The sequence below is a fragment of the Procambarus clarkii genome, chromosome 9, assembly GCF_040958095.1.
Source record: "Procambarus clarkii isolate CNS0578487 chromosome 9, FALCON_Pclarkii_2.0, whole genome shotgun sequence".
Taxonomy (NCBI): domain Eukaryota; kingdom Metazoa; phylum Arthropoda; class Malacostraca; order Decapoda; family Cambaridae; genus Procambarus; species Procambarus clarkii.
In genome coordinates this window covers 34,544,539-34,572,127 of record NC_091158.1, presented here as the reverse complement: position 1 = coordinate 34,572,127, position 27,589 = coordinate 34,544,539, and the positions used below count along the sequence as shown (strand labels likewise).

General features: G+C 48.0%; 1 protein-coding gene and 1 pseudogene across 1 annotated transcript; one reads left to right on the top strand and one right to left on the bottom strand.

Annotated features, from left to right (window-relative positions):
- Positions 1-10,074, top strand: part of LOC123751543 (probable glutamate receptor) — a 66,292-nt pseudogene extending 56,218 nt beyond the window's left edge.
- A 5,894-nt stretch (positions 10,075-15,968) lies between these two features.
- LOC138362865 (serine/arginine repetitive matrix protein 5-like) lies at positions 15,969-26,707 on the bottom strand. The gene is made up of 6 exons (XM_069321440.1): positions 26,523-26,707; positions 21,688-21,986; positions 20,113-20,746; positions 18,861-19,568; positions 16,668-17,809; positions 15,969-16,537 (listed from the first exon to the last, which is right to left on the bottom strand). The coding sequence occupies exons 1-6, from the start codon at positions 26,705-26,707 to the stop codon at positions 15,969-15,971; spliced, it is 3,537 nt and encodes a 1,178-aa protein (XP_069177541.1).
- Positions 26,708-27,589: the final 882 nt, after the last annotated feature.

The window sequence follows — 27,589 nt, the reverse complement described above, 5'->3', positions numbered from 1 at the left end:
TTCTTTTTAATGGACCCATAGTACAAAGGTGAGCATCACGTTTTCCATTTCGTCGCAAAATCTTTGGTGATGGTATTTTTGAAGGTTCTTTACGTGCAACATGGGGAACTGGATGACGGGTAATGTGAGGTGTGTTGTGCATTGCTTTGGCTAGTTGATCTACTAGTTCATTATGGAGCATACCACAATGCGCTGGGACCCATTGGATAGAGGTATCATAACCGTTCAATCGATGTTCATGAAGAAGTTGAAGACATGGGTAAACAAACTTCTTGCACGTTTTTGAAGAGTACGTAATTGCTTGAATCGCACTCTTGGAGTCACTGCAGATTGTATATGTCCCGATTGGTAATGTTGTGATTATTTGGAGAGCTTGATATAGGGCATATAATTCAGCTGTAAAAACAGATGGCGGTTTGGTAACCGCCATCCCTGCTTGAGAGGGTATTCCGGTATCCATACAGCGCTAGTGACCGAGGGTACGTTGTTCATGATGATGCGAGATCCATCTGTATAAATCGCTGTAGTATTTGGGTAGCAATTTTTCATTGTTGAGAGAAAGACTGAGACTATGGCTGAGTTTGGTGCAGACTTTGGAATGTTGTCTTCGAGTTGTATTGCTGTATTAGGAGTTGTATAAAGCCAGGGTGGAATAGGGGGAACAGTAAGTTGGGTTTCCGAGTTTTGGAGTAGAGAGAGGTCTATATTGAGGTTATTTGTAGCCCGTGTGAGGAAAGGTTGTGAGTGATTGGTTGGGAAGCGGGGGTTATGTGGGTTAACTGTTGGGTTAATTTTTGATCTGTATGGGTGTGTCTGGTGAGCAGTGGTACAGAGTGACAGATAGTTGGCACACATTATGTCTCGTCTGGTGGTTAGGCCTGTGAGGCCCGTTTCCCCGTAAAGTCCGAGGATAGGAGTGGAATGCATTGCGCTACATATAAGTCGCATGGCATTGTTTTGGATGACCTCTAGGCTCTGTAGGTTAGTAGGCGCAGCCGACGCATATGCTTGGCAACAATAGTCTAGTTGGCTGCGAATGTAGGTTGTATAGAAACGGAGCAGGATTTTATGGTGTGCTCCCCAGGTGGTGCCAGTGAGGGCACTCAGTATGGCGAGTCGGGGTTGTCATCTGTTTAAGGTGTTAAATGTGTGCTTTCCAGGTAAGTGAGGGCGAGTCTAAGTGCATTACCAAGGTATTTATGTTCTCGTACGTGTTGGATCTGAGTGTTGTGTATTGTGAGGGTGGGTAAATGAACAAGTCTTTTTTTGATAATAGGTTTTGGTAGTACTAACCTGAAGGCCCCATTGTTGTGTCCAATCTATGAGGTGATCAAGTGCTGTTTGCATTGTTGAGACTGTATTAGGTAGGGCGTTGTCTGAATAATACAGTGTTAAGTCGTCGGCGTACGCCGAGAGGTGAACAGGATGGGTGTTAGGCAAATCTGCTAAGAATGCAGCAAAAAGGGTTGGGCTTAGTATGGAGCCTTGTGGGACACCCGTTTGTATTGGGATGTCATCGGAAAACTCGCCTTGTATATAGACTTTAGAGGTCCTGTTCGTAAGATAGGATTTTAACCATAAAAGTAATCTTCCCTGTACGAATAAACGCGCAAGCTTTGCGAGGAGGCAAGTATGAGGAATGCTATCAAAAGCTCCTTTGAGGTCTAAGTAGAGAACAATACAAAATTTGCTGCTTCTGAGACAGGTGCGGATTTCATGTTCAAGGCAGAGTATTTGATCGAGTGTGGAGCATTGCGGTCGAAATCCAGCTTGGAGTGACGGTATAATATTATTATATTCTAGGTACCATTGGAGGCGAGTATGTACTAGTCTTTCCATGACTTTACTGAGACATGATAGTAGGGAAATAGGTCTATATGACGCAGGTTGGGATGGGTCTTTTCCTGGTTTAAGGAACGGAAGAATAATACTGGTCTGCCATTGTGAGGGAATATTTCCGTGAGTCCAGCATAGGTTGTAATAGTTTAGGAGAGCACTATGTGCAGTTGATGGAAGATGTTTAATGAGTTCATATGGAATTCCATCCTCTCCAGGTGCCTTGCCAAGAGGTAGGCGGGTTAAGGCTAATTGCAGCTCGCTTAAGGTGTACATGTTGTCGACGCCGGGCATGGGTAGCAGTATGGCACGGTCAATTTCTTGTCTGAGGGGGAGTTCTTGGGCATGAAAGAAGGGGTGTTGAGAGGGTAACTTTAAGACATTCAGCAAGAACATTTGCACGCTCCTGAGGTGTTTGACAGAGTGAACCGTTGATCGTCTGGGGGAACGAAGGGAATGTTGGGCGACCTTTAATGCTGTTAAATGTAGCCCAGACTTTTGAATGTGGCGTGGTGGGTGTGAGGCTATCACAAAATTTTGCCCATGATGCTCGCTTTGCTGACAGTATGGTTTTTTTGGCTTCTGCTGTAGCCCGCCGGAGATTAACTCAGTTCTGTAGGGAGGGTTGACGTCTTTGTTTTTGTATGGCTCGTCGGCGTAAAGCGACTGTTCGTGCACATTCCGCGTTCCACCACGGTTTAAGTGGTTTGTTGGACCTATGTCCTGAAGTTTTCTTGAGTATTTGTGTGGCTGCAGAATTTATGGCCGAGGTGATTGTGGACAGTCGGGTGTTTGGGTCTACGTCATCTGTATCTGGGAGACAGACAGTATCAGCCCATTTTTTCTTATCTAGTTTCTTAATGTTCCACTTGGGGAGTGTTAGGGGGTGGGTTGGTGGCTGAAAGTTAGTAAATTTTATAATGAGGGGTTTGTGGTCACTTCCAATATCTGGTCCAGTATGAAACTGTAGTTCATGTTAAAAGTGTGCCGAGCCAAAGCAGATGTCCAGTGAGGCTTCATAATTGGTTCTGTAGTTAAAGTAGGTTGCCAGGTAGGGCGGCGAAAGAAGAATATATGGTGTAGTGTCTAAGTAGTTATATAAATCGGTGCCTGCAGTATTTTGGGTACCTCTACTCCATGTGGGGAGGTTTGTATTGAGATCACCTGTAACAATGATCGAGTGTCGTAATTGGTTTTGATAGAATTCTAGTTCATTTAAATTTATTGTGCCACCAGGGTTGTATATACCCAGAAAGGATATGTGTGTAGCATTGTAGGGTATTAGACATGCTAAAATTTCTAGTTTACCATTTACAAAGTGTGTAAGCGTTACAGGTTTACATGTCATGTTACTCCGTGTTAGGAGAAAAATACCACCACCCATACGGTTTGGTCTGTCCAGTCTCTGCATCTGAAAGTTTTTAAAAATAGGATTTTGTTTAGGGGTGAACTAGGATTCGGTTATGAAAGCTAAGTCCGGTTTAGATGAGTAAAGGAATTGTTTAAGTTCTGTGAGGGATGTTTTAATGCTTTTTTCATTCCAAGTCATGAAGGTTAGGGGAGCCATTTAGGATGTGTTGGTCATCCCATCTTGGGGAGGATCTTGAACAGGCCATTCCTGCTGACGAGGTCGAAGGACTTCGTCAGATCTATGAAGGCTACAAAGAGTAGCTACTTTTGTTCCCTGCATTTCTCCTGCAGTGGTCTGAGGGAAAAGACCATGTCGATGGTGGACCTGTTAGCGCTGAGTCCGCATTGCGATTCTGGATAGACTCTCTCTGCAAGTACTTGGAGCCTCTTCAATGCGACTCGAGCAAACAGCTTCCCGACAATACTTAGGAGGGAGATTCCATGGAAATTGTTGCAGTCGCCTCTGTCACCTTTATTCTTATACAGCGTGACGATATTGGCGTCCCTCATTTCCTGTGGCACCTCTCCTTCTTCCCAGCAGAGGCAGAGAATTTCATGCAGCTCCATGAGCAGGCTACCTCTGCAGCACTTCAAGGTCTCAGCAGGAATGCCGTCTTTTCCAGGAGCTTTACCAGAAGCAAGGGAGTCTAGGCCCTCGCTGAGTTCTTCCAGGGTCGGTTCGCTATCGTGCTCCATTAACACAGGCAAGCACTCAATGGCGCTCAGGGCGTCTTCGGTGACCACATTCACCCTGGCGTATAGCTCAGAGTAGTGCTCGACCCAGCTGCAGTGTCTGGTCCTGAATCACCTCCCCTGTGGCAGATTACAGAGGAGCGGTCTTCTTCTGGATTGGGCCGAGGGCCTGCTTGATCCCTTACATTGCCTCTATCCGCTGCAGTCTGTATCTGGGAGCAGAGCTGAAGCCAATAGTTGTTGGCACATCGCCTGGCGCTCTGCTGCACTTTGCAGTGGACGGCCCGAAGGATCTGTAAGTTGGGCGGACTTGGGCAGGCTTTGTAGGCTGCCAAGGCGTTTCTCTTCTCTTCAATGACAGGTGTCATCTCTTCCGAGTGAGCCTCGAACCAGTCTGCCGACCTGCTGGTCTTTCTGCCAAAGGTGGAATTGGTAGCGTTGAACACAGCGTCTCTGAAGTGCTCCCATCTTTTACAGGCAGTGACCCCGGCTGGGCCAGGGAGAGCTTCCTCGAGCACGTGTGCAAAATATTCCACCTTGTCCTGATTGCGGGTCTTTGTGGTGTCGATGCGAGGTCTGCCCTTCATTTTCGAGTCATGAATCTTTTTTTTTGCATCTTGACCTTGCTACATACCAAGGAGTGGTTGGTGTCACAGACATCACTCTGGTAGCTACGCGTAATCTTGATGCTGGGTAGACTTGCACGCCTGGTAAGAATCAGGTCAAGCTGGTGCCAGTGCTTGGATCTGGGGTGTCTCCAAGATACTCGGTGTTGAGGCTTTGTGCCGAAGAACGTGTCGGTGACACAGAGACCATGAAGGCAGCAGCGTTCTAGCAGACGTTGCCCGTTCTCATTCATCCTCCCTGTGCCGAATTGACCCAGACAAGTGGGCCAAAAGTTGTGATCGGCACCCACTCTGGTGTTGAAGTCGCCGAGGATGAACAGTGGCTCCTTTACAGGGATTCTCGCTATGACTCTGTTGAGGCCATCGTAGAATTTTTCCTTTGCCTCTGCTGGAAAAGTCAGGGTTGGTGCATATGTACTAATTACATTGACAGGTCCTGTTTGGGAGTGTAGTTGCAGAGACAGAATTCGTTCGGTTTCCCCCATTGGTGGCATAATGTGTCCCAACAGTGCATGCCTGACGGCAAATCCCACACCATGTTCTCTGGTCTCATCTGGACGTTTTCCTTGCCAGAAGAAAGAGAAAGCCCTCGTTCTCACAGATCCTGATCCTGGATGCCTTGTTTCTTGGAGAGCAACAATATCCGTCTGCAGTTTGCTCAGCTCCCTATCGATGATTGCTGTCTTTTGGGCGTCGTTGATTTCTTGCAGGTCGTCAGAGAAACCTGGTGTCAGTATCCTAACGTTCCATGTGCCCAGCTTTAGAGCAGTTGAGGTTTTCTTTTTAGGTTTGGTACTGCTTGGTGCAAAGTTGCCGGGCCGCTTGTCGGTTTTTACCCTAAACCCCACGCACCCAATGAGGTTAACGGACCGTGGCGAGGCAACACCTTACTAGCTTGGATTTGCCCAGCTTGAGGCGGGCGGCAGCTGCCCAGTGGGGCGCGATGACCCCTCCCACCGTCGGAAGCAACCTCTGGTGTCACACTCTTCGCCAATCAAGCAGAAGACTTTAAACCGGTACACTGTTGGTTCGACGCTGTGATCCGAAACAGGAGTGTCCTTTCCAGGGCACAAAGCCTGGGTAGGTAGATATGGAGGAGAAGCTGTTACCCATGCAGCAGGTCCCCCCCTCTCCACGTTGCTGAAATTATCCAATGGAAAAGCAAATGCCAATACACATGGTTTCAGCATCGTCGCAGGAGCTGCCAGAGCGAGGTCGAATTCAACAATGAACTGCCTTAGGGGCTCCAACTCCGGATTTTTCCTCGAGGTTGACTCCTGAAGCCATTCGCAAAAAACGGGTATGGCCGCAAGGCAGCGAAGGTTTAAAATCAGGGTTTTCCTTCCCCTAGATGGGCTGCCTTCCCAGGCTATCGAGTCACATCTACCCGGAGCAGCTTGTTTTAAGGCGCCTGAGGCACGCCCTTGCCCCTTCTCCTGTCGGTAAAAGCAGTTCCGCCGGACTTAAAGACTAAGCCACCCGTGCAGGCCGTGTTGGTCTTGCTTTTCAGCGGCTATTTGAGACGCATGCCGCATAGGAGATTTTATAGGCCATGGGAGCTCGTCCCCCATTACCACCCCTGGCTATGACAACCCCTTGGAATCCTGTATTGTATTATCTGTATTATCTATATTATAATAATATTATTATAATAATATAATAATATTATTATAATAATATAATAATATTATTATAATAATATAATAATATTATAATAATATTATCTATTATTATCTATTATCTGTATTATATTGTGATTTGAATAATATATATTATCACTCAAGTAAAACTACCAAACATTATTTACCTATCACTTAAAATTAAAGTGGTTAATAAAAAAAAAGCAGAACGAGCTTCACTTCGATATTTGCAGGAGGTCAAGTCTGGGATATACCGAGAGATTGCTGGTCTGGAGGAGACGGGTCGTCTCATATACAGAACTCACTCACAGTTTGATGAGAGCATCAACACGTTGGTGAGAAGAGGTGACCACGTTCTCATGGAGGTGGATTTTGGCCTAAAGATTTACATGTCTCGAGATTTTACCATTTCAGGTATTTTATTTTGAGTCAAAACATAATAAATTTGTATAATATAAAACTGAAGAGCTCATGAATCATATGACACAATTTTGAATTTGTAACACACAAACAACAGGTTACAAATTAGCTTCCAAGTGAGAGAACTGTAAATTTGGCATTTATATATGATTTTAAAATTGTTAAAAAATCTAGTTCATTCCTACACAGGACAGTGTTCCTTTTACGAGTCTAAAGAGGGTTTTCTGCCTCTAATGCTTGCCATGGTCGGCCAGAAAGGAAGCCCAATTGTTTCAGCGTTAAATACCAGGTATCTTTGTTGACCAAACCACACACTAAAAAGTGAAGAGACGACAACGTTTCGGTCCGTCCTGGACCATTATCAAGTCGATTGCCGATCGACCTGATAATGGTCCAGGACGAACCGAAACGTCGTTGTCTCTACACCTTCTAGTGTGTGGTTTGGTCAACATTTTTCAGCCTCGTTATTGTGACTCTTCATCTGCACCAGGTATCTTTATAATGTGTTTAATATCATTTAACCCTGAATGGATTGACAGATATGTTACTATTTATAAATTTTATGAATGGGGTACCCGGCGCTGCCCGGGTCTGTCACTTTCTCTTCCTCTGAACATACAATCCCAGAGAGCAATGTAACAGCTCTTTTAAATAATCTACCTCCTTTTCTCCCTCATGAAACTTGTCCGCCCCACCCTTCCTACACCCCTTCCGCCCCTCGTTCTCTCCACCCTTCCCTTGTCCTCCACACCCTTCCTCCTCCCCCTCCAGTCCCTCTCTCACTCAAATCGTCCTCCCCCACCCCTTTGTCCTCCCCACCCTTCTCCCCATTCGCCCTCCCTTCGTCTTCCCTTCCCCATCGCTCCCCTTTTTCCATCTCCCCTTCCGTTATATATAATATTAGGGAGGTACCCGGAAGTGTCCAGGTTCCCTCCCCCTCCCCTCATCCACCCCACTTCCTCCTCCTGCCCTTCCATAATTTCCCACCGAACCCTCCCCCCCCCCCTCCTCCCCCTCTCTTAGTCCTCCACTCTCACCTCTTTCCCCGTCTCCTAGTCCTGTCTTCTCCCACCTTTTCCCTTATCCTCCCTTCTCACCCCTGCCCCCTCTTTCCCTTCTCCATGTCCTCCCTCCCACATCAACCTCTCTCTCCTCCCTCAGTTACAACCCCGCTCCAGGGGCCAGGTAAGTCCACTACGGGCTCACCATAGCCCGGGCTTCTTGCTACTTTTTGTTCCGAGAAGCTCAATATAAAACAACATCTCTCCCCTCTCGCTCTTCCTTTCGTCCTCTCTCCCATCCACAGGCCTTCGCCTTACCTCCTCCCCTCCCCACCGACTAGCCCCTCTTCCCTTTCAGATAATAAAATAATTTGGAAAAATGAAGTGCAACCACTTTGGCCGGACGTCCCGACCGTCCGGCCATCCCCAACCGTCCAAGTGGTTGGCCACCATTCCTTAACCCCGTCCTATCCCAAATCCTTATCCTGATCGCATCCAAGTGCTATATAGTCGTAATGGCTTGGCGCTTTTTCTCCCCTTCTCGTCACTAAATAATAATAAAGAAATTAAACTTATATATGTGTTTAAATAAATAATTATTTTCTGACGTCGAAAAAAGTCTTCTGACGTCTGAATGAGTATTTCACACTTGACCAGAACTGAATCCGTGAGAATCGGGTAGGGAGCTGTGAATAAGTAATTATATTTCATGAGCCTTTTAAGTTAGGCCTACCTTGAGCAGCCTACAACTGTCCCATACCCCAGACCTTTTCCCCTACAAATTTGTATAGGGTTTCATATCAACCCTAAGCATGTTGTCTCCTACTTTGAAAAGGCAAACAGATAGACAGTCAGACATTGTCTCTTATAGCATAGATGTGTAAGGTCTTCAATTTGAATAAATTAAACTTAGCAGACTAAATTTACATAAATATAGCTATTATTCTTTAACTCTGCCTAACGTAAAAAAAAACTTTGTCTAAATATAAGGATAATTATTGTAAGCAAAATTAATATATGTATGTGAGTAATTAATAACAAAAGACTGGCAATGAGTGATAAGCAATATATTATGATTGACTGAGAAACACTAAATCAAATTGATGACCAGACCACACACTAGAATGTGAAGGAACGACGACGTTTCGGTCCGTCCTGGACCATTATCAAGTCAATTCAGAAGAAAACCTGAAAATCGTCCTGGACCATTATCATTATCGACTTGATAATGGTCCAGGACGGACCGGAACGTCGTCGTCCCTTCACATTCTATTGTGTGGTCTGGTCATCATACCTTAACCACGTTATTGTGACTCATCGCCTGCACTAAATCAAATTAATTATTTTCCTAGAAAAATACGCCGAGTACATGATTAGCAGAAATATAAATCTAAAAAATTAGTGCCTAAATGTTCAAAATAAATCAAGCAGGATTCAGGGATTTATATCTAGAAATGTAAGCAATAAAAAAATTAGTGTTTTTATTCGGCTGAATCTTGTTCTTGTTAAACCTCATTTAGATTATGTGGTTAAGCTTTGATCGCATACTATATATAATTGCCATCAATTCACTTCAACGCGTTCACAGGATGATGAAATTAATCCATTCAATTAGAAGCCTTCCTTTTCAAGAAAGATTGAGAAAATCTAATTTGCACTCTTTAAGATGGCGAAGAGTTAGGGGGTTAACATGACTAAAGTGTCCAAATGAATGACAGTGTGTAAGAGAAGAGGGGGGGGGGGGGGGCATTAAAAAGGTGATAAATATATCAACATTAAATAGAACATGAAGCTATGGAAATAAATTGGATAAGCTGTGTTTAAAGAATAACGTGGGTATATTCTAGTTTAGAAACAGGGCTTATGATTTGGGGATCAGATACCCCGGAAACACAACCAAATTCAATGGTTAGTTGAAGTGTGGATAAACAAGTACTTGAATGAGTTTGGATATAGACTGAATATAGATTGGAGCTGCCTCAATTGGTCTAATAGGTTTTCTTCTGTTTACTTAATTCTTATGTTCTCATGTTCTTATGAAAGTTAAGGTATTGTGAGTATTAAGCAATGTGCATATTCCTTGTTCCCTTGATGAAGGACACGGGCGATGACTGAGGCTGGGCTGCTCCACTACTGGATGAAGGTCGCTGAGACAAGCTCCACTGTGTGCCAGTATGCTCACACAAAAATCACCAGCCAAGAGTCACTTTCACTTAAGAATGTCTGGGTAATAAAGCTGTTAATAACAATATTTGAATAAATAAGGCCATTTATATTAGTAAATGTTCAAGTCTGAATTTTTTGTTTTAAACGAGATTCAGTATGGAATTTTAACCATTAATAGAGGTATCTCTATTTCAGGAATTGTTTGTCATCTCTATTGCTGGTCACACTATCAGCGTATTAGTATTCTTCCTGGAGCTTATGACCGTCAACATTCTCCACTGATGGACTCCTTCATCACTTGAAATATATTTGTCATTTAAATTGGCTATATACAGAGCTACGGGTCGTGAGCAATTACATGTGAAGGAACACATAGGTAGACAATGCCAACACTTGACGTGCACAAGGATTAAATGATCAGATAATACTTCAGGTTAACTTTAAAAGGACCTTTACCAAATTGAAATTTGGCGGAATCACCAGAATGTTACTCCCAACCACCATAGTCTACCATGGTCTACTTTAGTCTACCGTGGTCTACCTTGGTCTACAATGGTCTACCATGGTCTACCATGGTCTATCTTGGTCTACCTTGGTCAACCATGGTCTACCATGGTCTTTCTTGGTCTACCATGGTCTACCATGTTCTACCTTGGTCTACCTTGGTCAACCATGGTCTACCATGATCTTTCTTGGTCTACCATGGTCTACCATGTTCTACCTTGGTCTACCTTGGTCAACCATGGTCTACCATGATCTTTCTTGGTCTACCATGGTCTACCATGTTCTACCTTGGTCTACCTTGGTCAACCATGGTCTACCATGATCTTTCTTGGTCTACCATGGTCTACCATGTTCTACCTTGGTCTACCTTGGTCAACCATGGTCTACCATGATCTTTCTTGGTCTACCATGGTCTACCATGTTCTACCTTGGTCTACCATGGTATTCCATGGTCTTTCTTGGTGTGGACAGGACGAGAAAGGCTGGTCAACATCTTCATACACCTGTTTATGCAGAAGTTGTGTCAAGTTTATTCAACAGCCATCGAAATATACAACATCCAGCTAAATATACAGCAGCCCGCTGGATATACAGCAGCCCGCTGGATATACAACAGCCATCTGGATATACAGCAGCCCGCTGGATATACAACAGCCATCTGGATATACAGCAGCCCGCTGGATATACAACAGCCATCTGGATATACAGCAGCCGGCTGGATATACAACAGTCTGTTGGATATATACAACAGCCATCTGGATATACAGCAGCCCGCTGGATATACAACAGCCTGTTGGATATATACAACAGCCATCTGGATATACAGCAGCCCGCTGGATATACAACAGCCTGTTGGATATATACAACAGCCATCTGGATATACAGCAGCCGGCTGGATATACAACAGCCTGTTGGATATATACAACAGCCATCTGGATATACAGCAGCCAGCTGTATATACAATAGCCAACAAATATATAAAGCCGTAACATTTTTCATTCAGAAATCTAATTAAACTTAAATTATTCATAATTTTTGCGCTATGTTTGACAAGATTTAATTAACTAGTAACAAATATGATTAAAATGATCAACGTGATCACTGATGCTGATTAATGTAGCTGTGTCTGATAACCAATGTGGAAATAGTTTATGACCAACGTTGGGACAGCTGCGGATCAACGTGGTCTTTACTGCTGATCAACATGGACCCGGCAGGTGATCAACGTCCTAGCGGAAGGTGATCAACGTCGTAGCGGCAGGTGATCAACGTGGTAGCGGCAGGTGATCAACGTGGAAGTGGCAGATCATCAACGTGGTAGCGGCAGGTGATCAACGTGGTAGCGGCAGGTGATCAACGTGGTAGCGGCAGGTGATCAACGTGGTAGCGGCAGGTGATCAACGTGGTAGCGGCAGGTGATCAACGTGGTAGCGGCAGGTGATCAACGTGGTAGCGGAAGGTGATCAACGTGGTAGCGGAAGGTGATCAACGTGGAAGTGGCAGATCATCAACGTGGTAGCGGCAGGTGATCAACGTGGTAGCGGAAGGTGATCAACGTGGAAGTGGCAGATCATCAACGTGGTAGCGGCAGGTGATCAACGTGGTAGCGGCAGGTGATCAACGTGGTAGCGGCAGGTGATCAACGTGGTAGCGGCAGGTGATCAACGTGGTAGCGGAAGGTGATTAACGTGGTAGCGGCAGGTGATCAACGTGGTAGCGGAAGGTGATCAACGTGGTAGCGGCAGGTGATCAACGTGGAAGTGGCAGATCATCAACGTGGTAGCGGCAGGTGATCAACGTGGTAGCGGCAGGTGATCAACGTGGTAGCGGCAGGTGATCAACGTGGAAGTGGCAGATCATCAACGTGGTAGCGGCAGGTGATCAACGTGGTAGCGGCAGGTGATCAACGTGGAAGTGGCAGATCATCAACGTGGTAGCGGCAGGTGATCAACGTGGTAGCGGAAGGTGATCAACGTGGAAGTGGCAGATCATCAACGTGGTAGCGGAAGCTGATCAACGTGGAGGAGACTGGTGATGAAAGTCCCTGGTAAATAACTCCTTGTGGTCGGACCACAAGGGTGAACATGTTGGGTGAACAGCGCAGGTGTCTGGCCAACATCGCATTGCAGCATTCATTCCTACGGGCTCACCATAGCCCGTGCTACTTGGAACTTTGTTCCAGGTAGCGAATCTTTAACAACAACAGCATTCATTGTTGAATAGTTGGTGGAGTCATAGTTGGAGTCACTTCCTGTACCCTGGAATCTCTGTACTTACCTAGTTGAGTTTGCGGGGGTTGAACTCTGGCTCTTTAGTCCCGCCTCTCAACGGTCAATCAACTGGGCTCTACTGAGCCTACTGGGCTCAATCATATCTACACTTGAAGCTGTGTAGGGAGTCAGCCTCCACCACATCACTTCCTAATGTATTCCATTTGTCTACTACTCTGACACTGAAAAAATTCTTTCTAACGTCTCTATGGCTCATTTGGGCACTCAATTTCCATCTGTATCACCTAGTGCGTGTGCCCCTTGTGTTAAAAAGTAGTCTTTATCCACACTATCAATTCCTCTTTGAATCTTGTAAGTGGTGATCATGTCCCCTCTAACTCTTCTGTCTCCCAGTGACGTGAGGTTTAATTCCCGTAGTCTCTTCTCGTAGCTCATACCCCTCAGTTCGGGTACTAGTCTGGTGGCAAACCTTTGAACCTTTTCTAGTTTAGTCTTATGCTTGACTAGATATGGACTCCATGCTGGAGCCGCATACTCCAGGATTCGTCTGACATATGTGGTATATAATGTTCTGAAAGATTCCTTACACAAGTTTCTAAAGGCCGTTCTTATGTTAGCCAACCTGGCATATGCTGCTGCTGTTATCCTCTTGATATGAGCTTCAGGGGGACAGGTCTGGCGTGATATCAACCCCCAGGTCTTTCTCTCTCTATGACTCTTGAAGTATTCCATCTCTCAAATGATACCTTGTATCTGGCCTCCTGCTCCATACACCTATCTTCATTACATTACATTTGCTTGGATTAAACTCTAACAACCATTTGTTCGACCATTCCTGCAGATTGTCCAGGTCTTCTTGAAGCCTCAAGCTGTCCTCCTCTGTCTTAATCCTTCTCATAATTTTGGCGTCGTCAGCAAACATTGAGAGGAATGAGTCTATACCCTCTGGGAGAACATTTACGTATATCAGAAATAGGATAGGTCCAAGTACAGAGCCCTGTGGGACTCCACTGGTGACTTCACGCCATTCTGAGGTCTCACCCCTCACTGTAACTCTCTGCTTCCTATTGCTTAGGTACTCCCTTATCCACTGGAACGCCCTACCAGTTACTCCTGCCTGTTTCTCCAGCTTATGCATCAACCTTTTATGGGGTACTGTGTCAAAGGCTTTCCGACAGTCCAAAAAAATGCAGTCCGCCCATCCTTCTCTTTCTTGCTTAATCTTTGTCATCTGATCGTAGAATTCTATTAAGCCTGTAAGGCAAGATTTACCCTCCCTGAACCCATGTTGATGGGTAGTCACGAAGTCTCTTCTCTCCATATGTGTTACTAGGTTTTTTCTCACGATCTTCTCCATCACCTTGCATGGTATACAAGTTAAGGACACTGGCCTGTAGTTCAGTGCCTCTTGCCTGTCACCCTTTTTTCACCCTGTCACCCTGTGTGCAGTACCTGGGTCAGGGCTGAGGTCAGTGTTCCCAGTGTGGTTGCTGAGTTCGGTTATCCAATAGTGTTTGTCCTCTGGTTCTTGACTTGATGTGTACGAGATGCACTATAATGTTTTTAATGTGTTCTGGTAATAGCAGGCGATATCCAACTGTACTTAGTGAGGCCATTAGTGAAGTGCACTCCTTTGGTGCCAGAATTAGTGCGCTTTCTGAGCAACAATGTTGTGGGATAAAAATTTTGTTATTCATTGTAGTTTAACAAACTACAGTTTACTGGTCTTTTTTTATAGTTAGGTAATAATTCGTACATATCGTTAGAGGAAGAGTTTGCTCATCATTAATGCTGGTATCCTGCTCTTGTTCAAGTATTTATTCAATGGACTGACTTAATTTGTCCGCTGAATAATTATGCTTGTGGGATAACCACCTCAGTATAATCTACAAGAATGTTTAATTCTTGTCGAATTAAACATTCTTGTCATGTGTAATTGTTCACTTTGATTGACAACTTTGAATTTATTAATACTTATTAACATTTTCTATAGTGCATCAAAACAATTTCTAATAGATTAATTTCTAAAGTTAGTTTTCCAAGTCACATGGTCTGGGACTTTCCACCAATGCCCAGCTACGACCTTGCGTGTTCCACCAGTAACAATACTGTAGTAACTGCCTGTAACTGTACCTTTTGTTTTACTTGCTTTTACCCTTCAGCTGCCGAAATATGGTATGTGTGGAAACCATATCCACGGAGAAAATTATATCATTTTGTTAAAACAGATTCACAGGTGAAAGCCTTTCCTACGAGTTATAATCAGAGGTTTGGTCTGAATAATTTGATACACATACAAATGTAAAAAAAAAATAATGTACAAATTGAAACTGTCATTTTATGTCGTCCGGTTGGTTCCTTTCACTATGCCATGAGCTTGCGAGTGATGGGCAGTTGTCAGCGCAGACGATGAGTCACAACAACGTGGCTGAAGGTTTGATGCCCAAACCACACACCAAAAGATGAGGAGACGACGTTTCGGTCCGTCCTGGACCATTATTAAGTCGTATGTGATTATCACAAACGACCTGATAATGGTCCAGGACGGACCGAAACGTCGTCGCTTCTTCATCTTCTGGTGTGTGGTTTGGTCATCAGTTGTCAGTGCTCTAAAAGACTGTATTATATAATATATGTATTTAAATAATTTGATCATGAAACTCAGATTCTCTTTCACAACAACTTTGGGTGAACTAACAAAAGCAATGCGGAGATATTACTGAATGTCTTAGCAATTCTCTAAGGACCGTTCCACTCTAAAGCAATAAGCAAAACATTTTTCTACAAATTATATGCAAACACTAAAGCATATAATATTTCCTTACACATTATTTCATGCCAGTACACACAATGTTTAATAATTTGTTAATGTGTTGACCATGTTGGCAGTGGATCACATACATGATTTCATATCACAGTAATACTGAAATTCTTGGCTTGCACATATCAACTTTAGCTAGTTTGGTGCCTGAGACGTAAGGAAGAATGAGCTGATTGGGAATCACTAACTGATATATAGTCCTGTCTTAACTTCATTAAGATGATATAAAATGCTTCAATAATTTCAAACACTGAAATAATTACTCTGATATTGTTTTCTGCAACTTTTATTCCTTCAAGAATTTTTTTAACTTTTTCCAATCTCTAGTCTCCTGTTTAAAATCCTTCATGTTGTACAGTATCTACAGTTTCAGTGGCGGCATCTAATATATTTTTGCACCATTTAAAATAAAAGCATTAATACCCTGGAGTGCTGCTCTAAACTATATATATAATGTAAAATGTGCTTGTAATTCATAAATCACATACATTGTTAAATTATTATTTAACCACTTAAAAAAATAGTAAAAAAAGTTTTTGATGATGTAATGAAATGGTAAAATGTCACTAAACAAATAAGGTTAAAAATAACAGATTGCCGGAACATCAGAAAAAACTTCATTAGATGCTGAAGTATGAAGGCATCAAGAGCTGTCCCATGTGCATGCTGTGCTGGGTGATGTGTCGTCGCTGGTGCTCTGTGTTGGGTGATGTGTCGTCGCTGGTGCTCTGTGCTGGGTGATGTGTCGTCGCTGGTGCTCTGTGCTGGGTGATGTGTCGTCGCTGGTGCTTTGTGCTGGGTGATGGTCGTCTCTGGTGCTCTGTGCTGGGTGATGTGTCGTCGCTGGTGCTATGTACTGGGTGATGGTCGTCGCTGGTGCTCTGTGCTGGGTGATGGTCGTCGCTGGTGCTCTGTACTGGGTGATGGTCGTCGCTGGTGCTCTTTGCTGGGTGATAGTCGTCGCTGGTGCTCTGTGCTGGGTGATGTGTCGTCGCTGGTGCTCTGTGCTGGGTGAAGGTCGTCACTGGTGCTCTGTACTGGGTGGTGGTCGTCGCTGGTGCTCTGTGCTGGGTGATGTGTCGTCGCTGGTGCTCTGTGCTGGGTGATGTGTCGTCGCTGGTGCTCTGTGCTGGGTGGTGGTCGTCGCTTGTGCTCTGTGCTGGGTGATGGTCGTCGCTGGTGCTCTGTGCTGGGTGACGGTTGTCGCTGGTGCTCTGTGCTGGGTGATATGTCGTCGCTGGTGCTCTGTGTTGGGTGGTGGTCGTCGCTGGTGCTCTGTGCTGGGTGATGGTCGTCGCTGGTGCTCTGTGCTGGGTGACGGTTGTCGCTGGTGGTCTGTGCTGGGTGATGTGTCGTCGCTGGTGCTCTGGGCTGGGTGGTCGTCGTCGCTGGTGCTCTGTGCTGGGTGATGTGTCGTTGCTGGTGCTCTGTGCTGGGTGATGTGTCGTCGCTGGTGCTCTGGGCTAGGTGGTCGTCGTCGCTGGTGCTCTGTGCTGGGTGATGTGTCGTCGCTGGTGCTCTGTGCTGGGTGATGTGTCGTCGCTGGTGCTCTGTACTGGGTGATGTGTCGTCGCTGGTGCTCTGAACTGGGTGATGTGTCGTCGCTGGTGCTCTGTGCTGGGTGACGGTTGTCGCTGGTGGTCTGTGCTGGGTGATGGGCGTCGCTGGTGCTCTGTACTGGGTGATGGTCGTCGCTGGTGCTCTGTACTGGGTGATGGTCGTCGCTGGTTCTCTGTGCTGGGTGAAGGTCGTCGCTGGAGCTCTGTACTGGGTGATGGTCGTCGCTGGTGCTCTGTGCTGGGTGAAGGTCGTCGCTGGTGCTCTGTGCTGGGTGAAGGTCGTCGCTGGTGCTCTGTACTGGGTGATGTGTCGTCGCTGGTGCTCTGTGCTGGGTGACGGTTGTCGCTGGTGGTCTGTGCTGGGGTGAAGGTCGTCGCTGGTGCTCTGTACTGGGTGATGGTCGTCGCTGGTGCTCTGTGCTCGGTGGTGGTCGTCGCTGGTGCTCTGTGCTGGGTGGTGGTCGTCGCTGGTGCTCTGTACTGGGTGAAGGTCGTCGCTGGTGCTCTGTGCTGGGGTGAAGGTCGTCGCTGGTGCTCTGTGCTGGGGTGAAGGTCGTCGCTGGTGCTCTGTACTGGGTGATGGTCGTCGCTGGTCCTCTGTGCTCGTTGGTGGTCGTCGCTGGTGCTCTGTGCTGGGTGATGGTCGTCGCTGGTGCTCTGTGCTGGGTGGTGGTCGTCGCTGATGCTCTGTGCTGGGTGAAGGTCGTCGCTGGTGCTCTGGGCTGGGTGGTGGTCGTCGCTGGTGCTCTGTGCTGGGTGAAGGTCGTCGCTGGTGCTCTGTGCTGGGTGATGGTCGTCGCTGGTGCTCCGTGCTGGGTGATGGTCGTCGCTGGTGCTCTGTGTTGGGTGATAATCGTCGCTGGTGCTCTGTGCTGGGTGATGGTCGTCGCTGGTGCTCTGTGCTGGGTGATGTGTCGTCGCTGGTGCTCTGTGCTGGGTGATGTGTCGTCGCTGGTGCTCTGTGCTGGGTGATGGTCGTCGCTGGTGCTCTGTGCTGGGTGATGGTCGTCGCTGGTGCTCTGTGCTGGGTGATGTGTCGTCGCTGGTGCTCTGTGCTGGGTGAAGGTCGTCGCTGGTGCTATGTGCTGGGTGATGGTCGTCGCTGGTGCTCTGTGCTGGGTGATGGTCGTCGCTGGTGCTCTGTGCTGGGTGGTGGTCGTCGCTGGTGCTCTGTGCTGGGTGATGTGTCGTCGCTGGTGCTCTGTGCTGGGTGAAGGTCGTCGCTGGTGCTCTGTGCTGGGTGATGGTCGTCGCTGGTGCTCTGTGCTGGGTGATGTGTCGTCGCTGGTGCTCTGTGCTGGGTGATGTGTCGTCGCTGGTGCTCTGTGCTGGGTGATGTGTCGTCGCTGGTGCTCTGTGCTGGGTGGTGGTCGTCGCTGGTGCTCTGTGCTGGGTGATGTGTCGTCGCTGGTGCTCTGTGCTGGGTGATGGTCGTCGCTGGTGCTCTGTGCTGGGTGATGTGTCGTCGCTGGTGCTCTGTACTGGGTGATGGTCGTCGTTGGTGCTCTGTGCTGGGTGATGGTCGTCGCTGGTGCTCTGTACTGGGTGATGGTCGTCGCTGGTGCTCTGTACTGGGTGATGGTCGTCGCTGGTGCTCTTTGCTGGGTGATGGTCGTCGCTGGTGCTCTGTGCTGGGTGATGTGTCGTCGCTGGTGCTCTGTGCTGGGTGAAGGTCGTCGCTGGTGCTCTGTGCTGGGTGATGGTCGTCGCTGGTGCTCTGTGCTGGGTGATGGTCGTCGCTGGTGCTCTGTGCTGGGTGATGGTCGTCGCTGGTGCTCTGTGCTGGGTGGTGGTCGTCGCTGGTGCTCTGTGCTGGGTGATGTGTCGTCGCTGGTGCTCTGTGCTGGGTGAAGGTCGTCGCTGGTGTTCTGTGCTGGGTGATGGTCGTCGCTGGTGCTCTGTGCTGGGTGATGTGTCGTCGCTGGTGCTCTGTGCTGGGTGATGTGTCGTCGCTGGTGCTCTGTGCTGGGTGATGTGTCGTCGCTGGTGCTCTGTGCTGGGTGATGTGTCGTCGCTGGTGCTCTGGGCTTGGTGGTCGTCGTCGCTGGTGCTCTGTGCTGGGTGATGTGTCGTCGCTGGTGCTCTGTGCTGGGTGATGTGTCGTCGCTGGTGCACTGTGCTGGGTGACGGTTGTCGCTGGTGCTCTGTGCTGGGTGGTCGTCGTCGCTGGAGCTCTGTGCTGGGTGATGTGTCGTCGCTGGTGCTCTGGGCTGGGTGGTGGTCGTCGCTGGTGCTCTGGGCTGGGTGATGGTCGTCGCTGGTGCTCTGTACTGGGTGATGGTTGTCGCTGGTGCTCTGTGCTGGGTGGTCGTCGTCGCTGGTGCTCTGTGCTGGGTGATGTGTCGTCGCTGGTGCTCTGGGCTGGGTGGTCGTCGTCGCTGGTGCTCTGGGCTGGGTGATGGTCGTCGCTGGTGCTCTGTACTGGGTGATGGTCGTCGCTGGTGCTCTGTACTGGGTGATGGTCGTCGCTGGTTCTCTGTGCTGGGTGAAGGTGGTCGCTGGTGCTCTGTGCTGGGTGAAGGTCGTCGCTGGTGCTCTGTACTGGGTGAAGGTCGTCGCTGGTGCTCTGTGCTGGGTGAAGGTCGTCGCTGGTGCTCTGTACTGGGTGATGGTCGTCGCTGGTTCTCTGTGCTGGGTGAAGGTCGTCGCTGGTGCTCTGTGCTGGGTGAAGGTCGTCGCTGGTGCTCTGTACTGGGTGATGGTCGTCGCTGGTGCTCTGGGCTGGGTGATGGTCGTCGCTGGTGCTCTGTACTGGGTGATGGTCGTCGCTGGTGCTCTGTACTGGGTGATGGTCGTCGCTGGTTCTCTGTGCTGGGTGGTGGTCGTCGCTGGTGCTCTGTGCTGGGTGATGGTCGTCGCTGGTGTTCTATGCTGGGTGACGGTCGTCGCTGGTGCTCTGTGCTGGGTGAAGGTCGTCGCTGGTGCTCTGTGCTGGGTGAAGGTCGTCGCTGGTGCTCTGTGCTGGGTGAAGGTCGTCGCTGGTGCTCTGTGCTGGGTGAAGGTCGTCGCTGGTGCTCTGTGCTGGGTGAAGGTCGTCGCTGGTGCTCTGTGCTGGGGTGAAGGTCGTCGCTGGTGCTCTGTGCTGGGTGAAGATCGTCGCTGGTGCTCTGTGCTGGGTGAAGGTCGTCGCTGGTGCTCTGTGCTGGGTGATGTGTCGTCGCTGGTGCTCTGTGCTGGGTGATGTGTCGTCGCTGGTGCTCTGTACTTGGTGATGTGTCGTCGCTGGTGCTCTGTACTGGGTGATGTGTCGTCGCTGGTGCTCTGTGCTGGGTGACGGTTGTCGCTGGTGGTCTGTGCTGGGTGATGGGCGTCGCTGGTGCTCTGTACTGGGTGATGGTCGTCGCAGGTGCTCTGTACTGGGTGATGGTCGTCGCTGGTTCTCTGTGCTGGGTGAAGGTCGTCGCTGGTGCTCTGTACTGGGTGATGGTCGTCGCTGGTGCTCTGTGCTGGGTGAAGGTCGTCGCTGGTGCTCTGTGCTGGGTGAAAGTCGTCGCTGGTGCTCTGTACTGGGTGATGGTCGTCGTTGGTGCTCTGTGCTGGGTGAAGGTCGTCGCTGGTGCTCTGTACTGGGTGATGTGTCGTCGCTGGTGCTCTGTGCTGGGTGACGGTTGTCGCTGGTGGTCTGTGCTGGGGTGAAGGTCGTCGCTGGTGCTCTGTACTGGGTGATGGTCGTCGCTGGTGCTCTGTGCTCGGTGGTGGTCGTCGCTGGTGCTCTGTGCTGGGTGGTGGTCGTCGCTGGTGCTCTGTGCTGGGTGTAGGTCGTCGCTGGTGCTCTGTACTGGGTGAAGGTCGTCGCTGGTGCTCTGTGCTGGGGTGAAGGTCGTCGCTGGTGCTCTGTGCTGGGGTGAAGGTCGTCGCTGGTGCTCTGTACTGGGTGATGGTCGTCGCTGGTGCTCTGTGCTCGGTGGTGGTCGTCGCTGGTGCTCTGTGCTGGGTGATGGTCGTCGCTGGTGCTCTGTGCTGGGTGGTGGTCGTCGCTGGTGCTCTGTGCTGGGTGAAGGTCGTCGCTGGTGCTCTGGGCTGGGTGGTGGTCGTCGCTGGTGCTCTGTGCTGGGTGAAGGTCGTCGCTGGTGCTCTGTGCTGGGTGATGGTCGTCGCTGGTGCTCTGTGCTGGGTGATGGTCGTCGCTGGTGTTCTGTGTTGGGTGATGGTCGTCGCTGGTGCTCTGTGCTGGGTGATGGTCGTCGCTGGTGCTCTGTGCTGGGTGATGTGTCGTCGCTGGTGCTCTGTGCTGGGTGATGTGTCGTCGCTGGTGCTCTGTGCTGGGTGATGGTCGTCGCTGGTGCTCTGTGCTGGGTGATGGTCGTCGCTGGTGCTCTGTGCTGGGTGATGTGTCGTCGCTGGTGCTCTGTGCTGGGTGAAGGTCGTCGCTGGTGCTATGTGCTGGGTGATGGTCGTCGCTGGTGCTCTGTGCTGGGTGATGGTCGTCGCTGGTGCTCTGTGCTGGGTGGTGGTCGTCGCTGGTGCTCTGTGCTGGGTGATGTGTCGTCGCTGGTGCTCTGTGCTGGGTGAAGGTCGTCGCTGGTGCTCTGTGCTGGGTGATGGTCGTCGCTGGTGCTCTGTGCTGGGTGATGTGTCGTCGCTGGTGCTCTGTGCTGGGTGATGTGTCGTCGCTGGTGCTCTGTGCTGGGTGATGTGTCGTCGCTGGTGCTCTGTGCTGGGTGGTGGTCGTCGCTGGTGCTCTGTGCTGGGTGATGTGTCGTCGCTGGTGCTCTGTGCTGGGTGATGGTCGTCGCTGGTGCTCTGTGCTGGGTGATGAGTCGTCGCTGGTGCTCTGTACTGGGTGATGGTCGTCGGTGGTGCTCTGTGCTGGGTGATGGTCGTCGCTGGTGCTCTGTACTGGGTGATGGTCGTCGCTGGTGCTCTTTGCTGGGTGATGGTCGTCGCTGGTTCTCTGTGCTGGGTGAAGGTGGTCGCTGGTGCTCTGTGCTGGGTGAAGGTCGTCGCTGGTGCTCTGTGCTGGATGAAGGTCGTCGCTGGTGCTCTGTGCTGGGTGAAGGTCGTCGCTGGTGCTCTGTACTGGGTGATGGTCGTCGCTGGTTCTCTGTGCTGGGTGAAGGTCGTCGCTGGTGCTCTGTGCTGGGTGAAGGTCGTCGCTGGTGCTCTGTACTGGGTGATGGTCGTCGCTGGTGCTCTGGGCTGGGTGATGGTCGTCGCTGGTGCTCTGTACTGGGTGATGGTCGTCGCTGGTGCTCTGTACTGGGTGATGGTCGTCGCTGGTTCTCTGTGCTGGGTGGTGGTCGTCGCTGGTGCTCTGTGCTGGGTGATGGTCGTCGCTGGTGTTCTGTGCTGGGTGACGGTCGTCGCTGGTGCTCTGTGCTGGGTGAAGGTCGTCGCTGGTGCTCTGTGCTGGGTGAAGGTCGTCGCTGGTGCTCTGTGCTGGGTGAAGGTCGTCGCTGGTGCTCTGTGCTGGGGTGAAGGTCGTCGCTGGTGCTCTGTGCTGGGTGAAGGTCGTCGCTGGTGCTCTGTGCTGGGTGAAGGTCGTCGCTGGTGCTCTGTGCTGGGTGATGGTCGTTGTTGGTGCTCTCTGCTGTGTGTTGATCAACTCTGGTGTTCACTGCTGTGTATAGGTTATCTCTGATGTTCTCAGTTGAGTATGGGTTATCTCAACAGTAATCCATTGACATATAATCTTCTTCATCAGTCAATGGATAAGGATGGATAAGGACTGTATACTATGCTAGGTGTTGATAAACTCTGGTGTTCTCGGCTGAGTATGGGTCATCTCAGGTGTTCTCAGCGGTGTGTTAGTCTTCGCTGTTTTTTCTGCTGAAGGAAATAAGTGCAAATACATCAATTACTTCTTAAGTAGGACACACCCTCCCGGACTCTCATCCAATCGCTGTGGATCTAATTGGAATTTTATAAATGACGACGGCCAATGAGAAACCGCGCTTCGCCTGCAGCGCAAATAAAAACTCTTGAGATGACTCCAGTGATTCATTGTTATTGTGGAGCTGGTGCGGCTAGTACCTCTCCACCCGCATCTCAACACGTTGGTAATATATAATTTTGTTTGATTCCTTATTTGCCTGCTTTGTATCTCATTCTTTCTTTCTTTCTTTCTTTTTTTGTTCTCTCTCTCTCTCTCTCTCTCTCTCTCTCTCTCTCTCTCTCTCTCTCTCTCTCTCTCTCTCTCTCTCTCTCTCTCTCTCTCTCTCTCTCTCTCTCTCTCTCTCTCTCTCTCTCTCTCTCTCTCTCTCTCTCTCTCTCTCTCTCTCTCTCTCTCACTCTCTCTCTCTAATTATTTATCTCGTTATTAAATGTGGCTGTCGATTATTTCGTTAATGTTCTTTCCAATATATATTTAGTGCAGGTTTGGGTGTGTGTAGAAGCGAGGTGATCTTCCATAAAGCTTTGTAGTTTGTGAATTTTTCAATTTGGATTTTTCCTTATGGTGAATTGTTTAGTTCTTGCCATTACCGCATTCTGGAGACTTCCATGCTACGTATTATATATTGTGCGTTCATCTGTTAGTTAGAAAAAATGAATGTAATCATTTTAATTTTCAAATTTTGTATGTAAGTTATTCTAAATATAACTTAAAAAAGCTCATTTTCATAAAACTGGGATTTTGAGTCAATATTTCCTGGCAGACTATTCACCTAAATAACGAATAAAACTTAATTATGACTCTTCCATCTATGCAAATTTTTGTATTCTATGGCATAGACACTTATTATTATTTTCTGTGAAGACCTCTTCGAATCTTCTGTTTATTTAAAAAAATACACACTTCATTATCTTCTAAGATTGTCTGAATATAAATTCATATCAAACTTTTGATATGAATTCATTGTCCAATTGTCTTTCATCTCTTTTTATGCCGTGTATGGCCGATAGTCTTTTTTTGGTTTGTTTTACCGACCATCTCAAGAATTGTGTCATCCTAAAGTATGGTTATTGTTCTATGGAGATGCGCATCCTTGGTTGTTGGACAATTAAACGGTGGGTATTGTAGTCATAAACATTCAGCTTTGGTAGTTGATTAAGTTGATTCATGGAGATTCGGCTAAGAATCGTAGAACACTTTACCTCACCATTACTAGATCAGTCCAAAGTAAAATGCCTGCTACGGTGAACAATGTGCTGTGCCTTAGGAATTTGATTTTTTTGGCCTACTATACTTAATCAAGCTTCAGGAGATGTTGAAGATAGCAGTGATCTCGAGCATTTGATTATATATGAGGCAGAACTACCATGGTCATTCGTTCGTCGTTAACTTTCCCATGAAATTAGGTTTCATTAAGACAAAGTATCAGTAACAATCGTTTAATATTAAAACTACACGATTGCTTACAGAATATAAAGGTAATACGATACTTTAACGAATGGACCACCAAGGCTATTAATATTCTCTCAGGACATTTGCCCCTTCATAAGTATGATTCTAAGCTACTGAGTTTTGTGTTAATATGTGTTAACTTATCTTTCCACGCCCAGAGCCTTAGTTGTAGTCCAACACTGATATCATAGTTCCCAGATTTCTCAACAGTTAAATGATATTATAATTAGTGTATAGGTTCGCTAGAGAATACCCAGTGCATAGGTTCGAATCCTCATCACTGCTCCGGTGAATTTTCTCATTGATATATCACGATTTTTCTGATATTACTGATTTTTCTGTGTATAATAATTAGGTCCCATCACATTCTAAGTAGACTCACTTTGCATTACTGGACTGGCGAGGAACTGTGTTATTCACTGGTACATCATCATACATTTTCCATTGATATTACAGACCTCATATTTCCATACACGTGTGCTTTATCGCGATTTCTTGTGAATGACCTCATTCTACAATCTGCACCTTCACAATAACTTTTCTTAATCTGTTGATGTAGTTAGCTTCTACGAACGAACGAACGAAGCTACAGGATAAGATACCCGTTGGTCGAGCATGAAAGTGGAGACAGCTGAAGAGAAGTTGTTGAGGGCAAGCGCTGAAGTTGCAAGAAAGAGCTAAACCCAGTTGCGTGTCTTGAGTCGATTCTGGATCAATCCCACAACTGGCTAGGCGCTCATTCAGGTCAGAAAGGCCGGCTTTGGCGGTGCTTCTTCATTCTAGGGCTGAGTGGACAGCGCTTCGGATTCAAAGTCCTGAGATTCCGTATTCGATCTCCGGTGAAGGCGGATAAAGATGGGCAAAAAGTTTCTTTCACCCTAATGGCTCTGTTACCTACCAGGAAATAGGTACCTGGGAGTTAGACAGCTGCTACGGGCTGCTTCCTGGTGGTGTGTATAACAAAAAGGAGGCCTGGTTGAGGAGCGGGCCGCGGGGACGCTAAGCCCCGAAATCATCTCAAGATAACCTCAAGATAGGTTGTGACAGTCTGTCTACTGGTGGTGTCTTCTTTCTTCTCTTGTGTCTTTTTTCTTCTTACTTCATCATCTTCTTCTTCCTCTGTTGCCGTAGCTGCATATCGTGAGCTTTTAGGTTCTGAAGGTCAGGAGAGATGAGGTTTGGTAAGAAAGTGGACTCGTTCCACTCAGTTAGGATGGAATCTGCAGGAACTTGGCTCACACGTGCCCGTTTTGGATTGTCCACTAGAAGTTCTTCATATTGCTTGTTGTAGATTCAGCTGGTAAATTTCCTAAAATCAGTGGATCCATAAGCGGTTTTATCTCGTTGCAGAAACAGGTCTTGCTTAGTAGGAGAGTAGAGGTTCGATGCCTCGGGTGAGTGAGCTTCAACATCAATAGAGGAAGTAGAATCATCAGCCGGTGAAAAGCTGAGGTGAGATGACGAATAAGCTGGTACAAGTACTGGAGACGTTTGGATTGAGTCAGTTGAGACTGAAGAAGTGTAGGAGCGGTAGATACAGGAAGCAGCGTGGCCAGTGCAGATTAATGGGGGTGAACAGATCCACAGGGGCCGGGATGAGGGTTCGAACCTACGTCCGGGATGATCTCTGACGCGCTTTAGTCGATTGCGCCACGACATGGTCAAACGAATTGCAACTGCCCTCACACGGATCCCACAGCGTCTTCGAGACACAAATACACCTCTTCTGTGTGTATTGATGGGAGGGGGGGGGGTAGGCAGGAGATCAGTGAGTACAGCAGGAGAGAAGGTGATGTCAGAAGTTGAAGAGGTTGTAGTAGCAGACGTTAGAGTCGTGATGAGATCCTCTGAAACAGTAAATGTTGGGAGTCCACTTGCAACGTAGAGTTTGTTGAGAATTCAGGCGAATTCCTTGATGTTTGGGCCTGCTATCTTGTCAGCCTGAAATGTGAGTGCATAAACAGTACTAATAACGGTGTTGTGAGCAGGCACCTGTTGTGAAGGTTGGATTGATGCTTGGCCGGAGTGTGGCTATTGGTGACTGCTGGGTCGATGAGGGGCTGGCGGACTGGGAGCTAGGTCCCCATTGGCTTGCAGATACGGTAGCTCTTCAACCTTCCTGAAGCGCCGGGATGTTGGCAGCTTGAACGATGAAACTCATTAGTACACTACCAGTTGGGGAGGTCTACCTGGCGTCGGACATCTTGGTTCTTCAAGTCTTCGGGGGCACGCAGCGGAGACGGCAGCATGTTCACCTTCACAGAGAAGGCACCGAAGAAAGTCGTTGATACAGTCGTGTACAGTGGTGGTTCTCGGCGCACTTGCTGTACCGTTGGTACTGGGAAGTGCACTTCTTCGTGAAGTGCTCGTAGCGGCAGCACTTGAAGCACTGACGAAGTCTGTAGTAGTGGTGCTCCTTGGTGATCTGGCGAGATGTACTGTCGATGCCACAGCACCGGAAGCCGTTGTCAATAGCAAAGGTAACTTCCAAAGGCGATGCAAAGATGACCTTCATCGTGGAGAGGTGGCTGTCCTTTACAGGAATGAACTTAACAGTGACAGCGGTCAAGAAAGTGTTCTGCTCGTTAATGCTGGTGACGACGTCGATGGCTAGCTTTTTCAAAGAATAGGGAATTCACTCTCCAAACAAACACTGTCCTGACTGCGAGGTAGTGACATAGTGGGGTGAAGATCAGGTGCGCCTCCTCAAGAGCAGTGAGGGTGGTAAGGTCGAACAGACCTTGTAATGCTGAGGTACTGCTGGACAGCTTTCGGGGTCCTCCGTCGTCGACGACGTCCAGTGGTGCAACAGTAGTTTTTAGATCAAGTCCAAGATCTCTGATCGGGTAAGGGTCCGGTTCCTTCTGAATCGCACCTTGATCCGGTCGATCATGGTACTTAAGGCTTAGTAACAGAAGGTTGCACTTTGCTAAGGAGACCTTCGGTCTCTTCCCGGTACAATGCACCAGTCTGGGCGCTCTATCAGCTTCTACTATTTTACTCTCTGTTTAAAACAACTTGCTGGCTGCTCTTAAACTCACGAAAGTTCTATGCTAGTCTAGTTTCAGCATGTAGGAAACTTACATGCTCTCTCTCTCTCTCTCTTTCTCTTACGTTATTGTTCATCTTAAACATCTTCTCTGTCTCATCAAGACACTTTACCCTTTTCTATGTCTCGTTCGCTATGTTTCTTTATTCCGACAGTGTCATTACGGGCCACTCACTTGGTCGGTAATATCAGCTAAACTCTCAGTTCAAAAATGCTAGGACCATTCTTGTAACAAATCTCCACAGTTCCATGTCTTCATTTTGTGCTTTTGAAAACGGGAGCTCAATGTTCGTACATTATTCACCAGCATTAGTCCGATATATGTTGCATGTTACATTCTGTCCTTAT